We start from the raw sequence: 8,346 nt of genomic DNA on the forward strand, positions 1-8,346 counted from the left end.
CCAAAATGCATGTAACAGGCAGAAGGAAGCTTTTCCGACCTCATAAAGTATCTTGATCAGTATTAACAGCGGAGTCGATCTAGCCATGTCCGTCCGTATGAATGCCTTAATTTCTCGGAGACTATAAAAGCTAGAACTACCAAATTTGGTATGTAGGCTCGTGTAGTATGTAAGTCGATCGAGTTTATTTCAAATTTTTGCCACGCCTCTTTTCGCCCTCGCAAAAAACACCTTTAAATCAAAGACTATTTGGATAATTTTTTATAATTTTTGTTATAATACTGGTCGAAGAAGTAGATTATAGATACATATATAAATCTTTTTCCTTTCAAATTAAATTTCTTTCTAACAACGGACAGAAAATATTAAGGAAAGGAAAATAAAATTTAATTTTGACGCAAAAATAAACTACAAAAAAATTAAAAACTTATTACACGACCTTTAAAAATTTATTATTAAATTAATATGAATTTTACGTTGAATGGGTTTCTCTTTTGTTATGTACTATAATCACTTGAATCAACTAGTCTAGTGATTAGCTAGTTTCGATAATAAATATAGTTCAGCATTATTCTACCCAACTTAATTAGTCTTTGAATGGGAATTTGTTAATTTAACTTAATTGATCTCTAATAACGGCTTAATGTGTCATTAAGTCTTTTTGACATTAAATTGCTCTTTTAATAGTTTTTAATGTGTTTGGGAACTTGTTTTTTGTCATCTTTAGTCTCTTTAGTCATCTGTTTCGCTTGGCACTTGTTTTGCAAATAGTTTTCTTCTTTTATACAAAATTAACTATGTAGTTATGTATTAGTCCTAGTAAGTAAAGTATTTCTTTGACTTTAGGTTTGATTTTTTGTACAGTTTTTCCTTCTTTAAAGAATTTTGAGGTTTTTAGAGCAAGTTTTATGAAAGAAAACAATTGGGACTACAAATTAGTATTAGTCTACTATTCTTTCTTAATTCAATACATGGGTTAGCTTCGAAGGGATTTTAATAAAATGTTCAATAATTCAAACTCAACTGCATTGAGGACTTGCAGTTGCATGGATAGTTATCCATGTCAAAATTAACTTATCGCAATCTATTGAGAGCTTTGTTCTTGGACACAAAGACAAGTAGCACATTTTGCAGATGTGCAATCTGTCTTTTGGGCTTGTTGCACTTGCTGCAAATGCGTGGGCTGTGCTAGTACTGCTCTCTCCCTCCCTTTTTGATTCTGGCTGCAGCAGTCTGCCCACAGTTGCGTCTGCGTGTTGCACCTTTTCCGCAGAGGCACCTTTACCTTACCTGCCACCTTAATGATGATCATAGTGCGCGCAGAAAACGCAAGACTGAGATGAAAAAGAGGCAGCCAAAAACCAATCGATTATTATCTGTGCCCGCACTATATATCGCCATACACACACACACACACACACTCTCGAACTCAATATATCTTTTCGACGTCGTACGAGTTCCAATGAACAGATTATTTTTATATATTTTTTTCCCCTGTTGTTGGCGACGCCTTGACACGTCCAGAGGAGGAAGAAAGAAAGAGAGCGATAGAGAGAGAGAGAGATATAGAGGGCGAATGGGCCCTTTTAGGTTTTTGGTATAGGAACCGGTTTGACAGGTAGAAAGAAAAGTTGGCCGCACGCCTTTGGTCTTAGTCGAGTATAAGGATATTTGACTGTACGAAAGAGTCCCTTTTTTCGAGACACTCGGGGGCATGAGGAATCAGTGTGAGGGCATTTTCTTTTTACCGTTCCCTTGAAAAACTAGGCGAGATTTTGTATGTGCGGGTGTGTAGGCAATGCAGGTAGAGAGTCGGAGATTTCCCCTAGTCCCTTTTTTAAGGCAATTTCCATCCGTCTGTCCGTCCGTCCGGCCATCCTCTTTTTAGGGTCAAGTTTTACCCATTGCTCGACTCACATGTGTGTGTGTGTGCGTTAGAGTGAGCATTGCTTTCCCAGTATCAATAACAATGCGCCTCTCGATTCTATTGTTCCCCGCACGGCTTTTGTCTGCTGCATCCCGAGAGACTGAGCTAGATTGGATTCTCTGTCTCCTTCTCCGTCTCTGTGCGGCAACGTTTTTGGAGTTATCGTTAATATTTTCTTGGAAACCGGGATTGTAGTCTTTGACGCAGGTAGGCAACATGATCGCAGATAAACACACACACACACACCAATGGACCCACAAATGCAGCTCAGATAAAGAGCCAAGACAGGTACCTGCTCGACTTTGGAATGCAACAGCAGCGGCTTCGGCAGCCGCGTCGGCAAATGCGTCGGAGTTTGGCATTGAGAGCTATGCAATAACAGCAATCCAGACTTAAACCTTAGCCATAGACTTTGCAGCTAGACTAAGATAAAGCCTCAAAATGCCTTAGACTAGCTGAATGCTAACTTGAGTAAAAAGATATCTCCCACTCTATCCAGCAGTGTCTCTCTCGCTCTCTTCATTCCTCTCCCTCTCTCACTCTCTGTTAAGCAAACACTGAGAGAGATAAATGTCAGTGATGACAAATTTTTAGTTGGCTAAGAAATTTGGATAATTTCTCACATTTTTAATCTTTTAAGACAATTTTTATTAAAAGACTATATGTTTTCCATTTTATAAAGTACATTTCTAATTTTTGTTCGTATTTGTTATATTATTTTGAAGCTCGATTTGTCTATTGCATTTCTAATTGAATCTTCCTATCAAACTTTCCCATGGCTCATAACAGATCTTCATTAGGTCAAAACCTTCTTAGGAAGAAATCTTTTTATGTACTTCAAAATTACAATTAAAGACATTTAAAACAATGTGAAAATAATACATTACCCCTTAATTCAATATTATATAGCTTGAGTGTAATATCATGTATTCGTTTAGCTAGCTACGAAATACTTTATATACTTAAAATAAATGAGCTGAATCTTTCAAAAACCACTTACAGTAAACGATGGAATTAAACTAAATTAGAATAGTAACTATCTTTATTGGATATATCATTTGATACCATCCCAAAGCAGTTTACATTTTACTATAAGAAACTGGTTTTTTTAGTTCCAATTTCCCAGCTAAATATGACATGTTAAATAGTTTTAAATAAACTTTACCATATTAAAACTGGAATTCCAACTTTCAATAGTGAAATATCCTTTAAAATTAAAAGACTTGGTAAAAACTTACGGTCCTCTTTCTCAAACTTTCTTTATAGAAGGCATTTGCCTTCATAGAAACCTCCGCCAAATCCTGTCTCTTGTATCTCAACTCGAGATTCTCGAGGATCGGCGACTTTACCAATTTTCTATATACTTTACTCCACTTAATACGTAAATCTATGGCATATTTATAGCAAGTTAACACATTCAAAATCTTTCTATAACTTACTTTGAGATAGTTTCTTCATATTACATCATATGGGGATTTCCTTTGTTCGAACAAATCTAGCCATAAACCCGCTAGAAGCAACAAAAAAAACCCACACGACGCAATATGGAATCCCAATTCAGCCAGTTCGCTCTCTTTCTCTCGCTCTCTCCCTTATATTTCTACCTGCGTTTCTGCCTTGACGGCCATTGCTGAATATCAAACGCTCTGCCTGTCTCACACAGATACTCACACACACACTCTTATGCTCTGTTTCGTGGTATAAGCAACGGCGAAAAAAAAAAAAAGTTTAGTTTTTGCATCATTGTCATCCGGTTCGGTTGTGTCTGCGCGAGACTGTGTCCAGCATAAGAAAAAAACATTTTTTGGATCTCTTAACGCTGTGTTTGGGAATTATAGTTAGTTTTCAACTCTGGCCAAACCAAGCCAAAGGCCAAGTGTTGACAAATAAAGAAGCGCAAAAATCAAATAATAACAACAACAAGAAAAAAAGTGCAAAATTGACGAGTGAATTTTAAAAGAAAAGTATATATACATAGATATTTATAATATCGGACTAGTCCCCTACAATCGAGTCTTTTGTTTTTTGATTGAAAATGCGACGTTTATAAGAAGGCAGACATACACTCACACACACACACCCAAACTAAATAACCCTCAGGCGAGTGAAGCAAAAAAAAGCTAGAAGAGGAATACCGAGTCCATAGCAGGAATGGCCACCAATACAGAACTGTTGCCCTTCCATCATCAGACAACAATTTCACTACAGACAGCAGCTGCCCTTACCAACTATCATGGCGGTGGCGGAACTAATGGTGGCGGTGGAGGAGCCAATCCCGCTGCCGTTGCTGCCGCTCCCAGTGGTGCATCTAATGGCGGCGCCCCCACATGGAATATGGATGAACTGTATCAACAGACAGAGCTGCCTGGGCTAACACGCAGCAGTGCCCACCACCTGCTGCGTTTTACGCCCTACGCTCTCCATCATCGTCCACAATTGCAGACATTGCCCCCGGCGCTCTACCTGCAACATGCTGCAGCAGCGGCAGCAGCAGCCGCCGCCGCAGCGGCCGCACATGCCCAGCACCATCATCATCACCACCATCATCATCAGCATAGACCCGCCTCGCCGGACAGTCCACCGCCCATTGAGGGTACACACATTAGCAATCTATTTCCCGAATTGCTTGAACAGATATTCGAACATTTGCCCGTCCGAGATCTGGGTAGAGCCGCTCAGGTGTGCACAGCCTGGCGAGATGCTGCATATGCGAAAAGTGTGTGGAAGGGTGTGGAGGCCAAATTGCATCTGAAACGTTCCAGTCCCAGTCTCTTCAATTGCCTGGTTCGCCGGGGCATCAAAAAGGTGCAGATCTTGTCGCTGCGACGTTCACTCAAGGATCTTGTGTTGGGCGTACCGGCGTTGACCTCGCTTAATCTCAGCGGTTGCTTCAATGTGGCCGACATGAATCTGGGACATGCCTTCAGTGTTGATCTACCGAATCTGAAGACCCTTGATCTCTCCCTATGCAAACAGATTACGGACACAAGTTTGGGCAGAATAGCGCAACACTTGAGAAATCTGGAGACCCTAGAGCTTGGAGGATGCTGCAATATAACCAACACTGGACTACTCCTGATAGCGTGGGGTCTCAAGAAGTTGAAGCACTTAAATCTGCGTTCCTGCTGGCACATAAGTGATCAGGGTATTGGACATTTGGCTGGATTTAGCCGCGAAACGGCCGAAGGTAATCTACAATTGGAGTATTTGGGTCTACAGGATTGTCAGCGTTTGAGTGACGAAGCTCTCGGACATATAGCACAAGGTCTCACTTCACTAAAGTCGATCAATCTCAGCTTTTGCGTTTCCGTAACGGATAGCGGCCTCAAGCACTTGGCTCGCATGCCCAAGCTAGAGCAACTCAATCTACGATCCTGCGACAACATCTCCGATATAGGCATGGCCTATCTCACCGAAGGAGGCAGTGGCATCAATTCCCTTGATGTCAGCTTTTGCGACAAGATCAGTGATCAGGCCCTGACACATATAGCCCAAGGATTATATCGTCTGCGTTCGTTATCCTTGAATCAATGCCAGATTACCGATCAGGGTATGCTCAAGATAGCCAAATCGTTGCAGGAACTGGAGAACTTGAATATAGGACAATGCAGCAGGATCACCGATAAGGGCTTACAAACATTGGCCGAGGATCTCACCAACTTAAAGACCATCGATCTCTATGGTTGCACTCAATTGACATCCAAGGGCATTGACATCATTATGAAACTGCCAAAATTACAGAAATTGAATTTGGGTCTCTGGTTGGTCAGATGATGCGTCCATCATGATTGTAATGCCTGTGCGAAGGCCGAGGCCGAGAGGGCAAAGCTTCGAATGGCAGAGGATACCAACAACAACACAAAGTGCGTGTAAGGTTAAGGATAAGGCGATGGAGCACGCGCGGGAGGTAATAAGAGGAAGAAGTAGTTGTAGTAGAAGAAGAAGAAGATACATTGAAAACTCATAGCTTTCGTTTGCCATACCCCACACGCTGTACTAAATTTTTCATATACTTACATACATACACATAAACGAATCGAGTAGAAACAGGCAGAGAAGCAGAGAAAACAACAGCAACAACACCAAGAACAACAACAAAGAGCAAACAATGAAATGAAACACACACCGACAACAACAACACGCACACACACACACATGCACAGTTACTTATACTCACAGGCAGAGTTGGCGTCATGGAGCTGCCGCTGCCTGGCTTTAGATCTGCGTGTGTGTGTGTGTGTTTGTGTGCGTGTTCCTAGCGGGGGGTTGGTCGCTAGACGGGGGGAGTAGGTAAAGTCGGCTTGCACGCACGCAGCGATAAAATAACAAAACCAGAAAAATGAAACAGCAACAACAACAGCAACAAGAGAAGCAAAGGCAATGGCGACTGCAGCAACAAAGTGCAAGGCGATGGAGACCGCACGATAAGCTTCATGCTAGAGAGTGTCAGTGTGTGTATGAGAGAGAGAGAGAGAGTGAGGCAAAAAGGCAAAGCTAAGCGGGTGAAAGAGTGGGGACACACATACATACATATAAATACATACATATATGTATATACATATGTATCGTATGCAATGCAGGCCGCAGTTAAACAGATGCAAATAAATTTAAATAGTTTATTTTAATTCACGCTTCGGCCAGCAGCAGCAGCAGCGTCCTCCAACAACAGCAACAAGAACAACGGGGGCTATAAACAGACGCCAGCTGCTCTGCTGCTAGCAAATTGTAAGCTTTGCCTTTTGTTTTTGTTTGAGAGACTGGGAGAGAGAGTCAGTGTGTGAGTGAGTGACTGAGTGGGGGAGAGAAAAACTTGACAGAAACTTTGTTTGCTCTCTATAGTCTGCTGTTGTTGTTGTTGCTGCTGCTGTTAGGTTGTTCTTAGGGGATACCCTAGCAAAATGAAAGAGTATACACTAAGTGTGCAAACTATATATATTCTTGTTCCACATGATCTGTTAACTAAAACATATATTGCCAATAGAAACAAGTCACTCTACTGCTTTGCTAGGGTATACAATTATTCGGCTTGAGTTACTATTTTTTTGTCTTAATTGTTGTTATTTTCTCTCTCTCTCTTAAAAATTATCTCTTTTTGCTCTGTTCTTTCAATTAACTGAATTCGTATTGGGTTTAGTGCAGCGTCGTTAGTTATGCCGTTTAAATTTAGTTAATAAAACCATGTTAATAGTAGACATTTAATCGAACTAAAACAACTAAAATATATATACATATATATATATTTAACATTTAATTCTTAGTTTTCTAAGTCCAACAACAATTAGTCAAATAACTAAAACCTAAACAAATAAATAAGCATAAAAAAACCTCTAAAAAATGAAAAAAAAAAAAAAACTTTGTTTAGCAAAAAAAAAAGAAAAACAAAAAATATGAGAAATTCTGTAAATTATTTTGATTGTTTAATTTAAGCATATATAAAAAGAAAAAACAAAAAAAAACAACAAACGATTTGAAAAGAATATGTAAATTCGATTCTTTTTTCTATTGTGATATAAAATGTAAAAACAACAACAACAAAAATTATAAAACAAAAACAAAACTAAGAAAAAAAAAGTAAAAAATAAAAGAAAATTTAAAACAATTTATGTAATTTTTTGTTAATTCGTAAGATCGACAAACAAATGTTATGTTTTTTAAGATGAACTAGCACAACAAAAACAAAAAGAACAAAACAAATTCAGTAAAATTATTCAGCAACTTTTTATTATTTGTTAAAATGCAATATTACAGAATGCCTTATTTCAAAAAACAAAAAACAAAAACAAAAATCTAACTAATGTATATGAAACGTAGAGAAACTAAAATGTTGATTGAATGAAAAGTCTTGAAATTTCTCAATTTCTTATACATATTTCTATAGCACTTAAGTTTTTTGGAAATTATTTTGTGTATAAACTTTTGATTATTGATATTTTTGTTGTAGCATTCAGAAAATGAGTGAAGGATACGAAAGAGATCGATGGAGAAATAAACTAAATACAAAAAAACAAAACAAAAAATTGCAAACCAAAAAATTGAAAAAGAACTAAGCGAAATCGCAAGTTTTTTGAATGGGAACCAAAGGGAAAATGAAGAGAACAAGACACAGGAAACACTACCAACCAAATGTGGTAGAGTCCTTTAAGGGACAATGCTGGAATTGAGAAGAAAAGTTACCCAAGAGAGTCTGAATTCATATATTTGTCCTGTTTCGATCCTTTATTATCAGGTGTGAGGGACAAAAAGGTGAATCATTCAAACATATGAGATTGACAGGACAATGATTCTTTGCTGATGTCCTTCAAATGATCCATAGATTTTCATTAAACAGAGTCTGCATAAAAAAAAATCTTATAGAAAGCTTTTAGGGTACTAAGATGCATTCTCTCAGGATAAAGGCTACAGAACAAATCTATGAAACA

At 38.6% G+C, this 8,346-nt stretch overlaps 1 protein-coding gene across 1 annotated transcript; it reads left to right on the forward strand.

Moving 5' to 3' along the window:
• The first annotated feature begins 3,673 nt into the window (after window positions 1–3,673).
• Ppa (Partner of paired) lies at window positions 3,674–7,383 on the forward strand. Its single transcript, XM_068289231.1, has one exon. It carries the CDS (start codon window positions 4,079–4,081, stop codon window positions 5,699–5,701), a length of 1,623 nt encoding a protein of 540 aa, XP_068145332.1. The 5' UTR covers window positions 3,674–4,078; the 3' UTR covers window positions 5,702–7,383.
• The last annotated feature ends 963 nt before the right edge of the window (window positions 7,384–8,346 follow it).

This window comes from Drosophila tropicalis, unplaced genomic scaffold (genome assembly GCF_018151085.1).
Source record: "Drosophila tropicalis isolate 14030-0801.00 unplaced genomic scaffold, ASM1815108v1 contig_593, whole genome shotgun sequence".
In the NCBI taxonomy this organism is placed as follows: Eukaryota; Metazoa; Arthropoda; class Insecta; order Diptera; family Drosophilidae; genus Drosophila; species Drosophila tropicalis.

Coding starts and splice junctions, on each gene's coding strand:
- Ppa (XM_068289231.1), top strand. CDS start 4,079: ATGGCCACCAATACAGAACTGTTGCCCTTCCATCATCAGACAACAATT.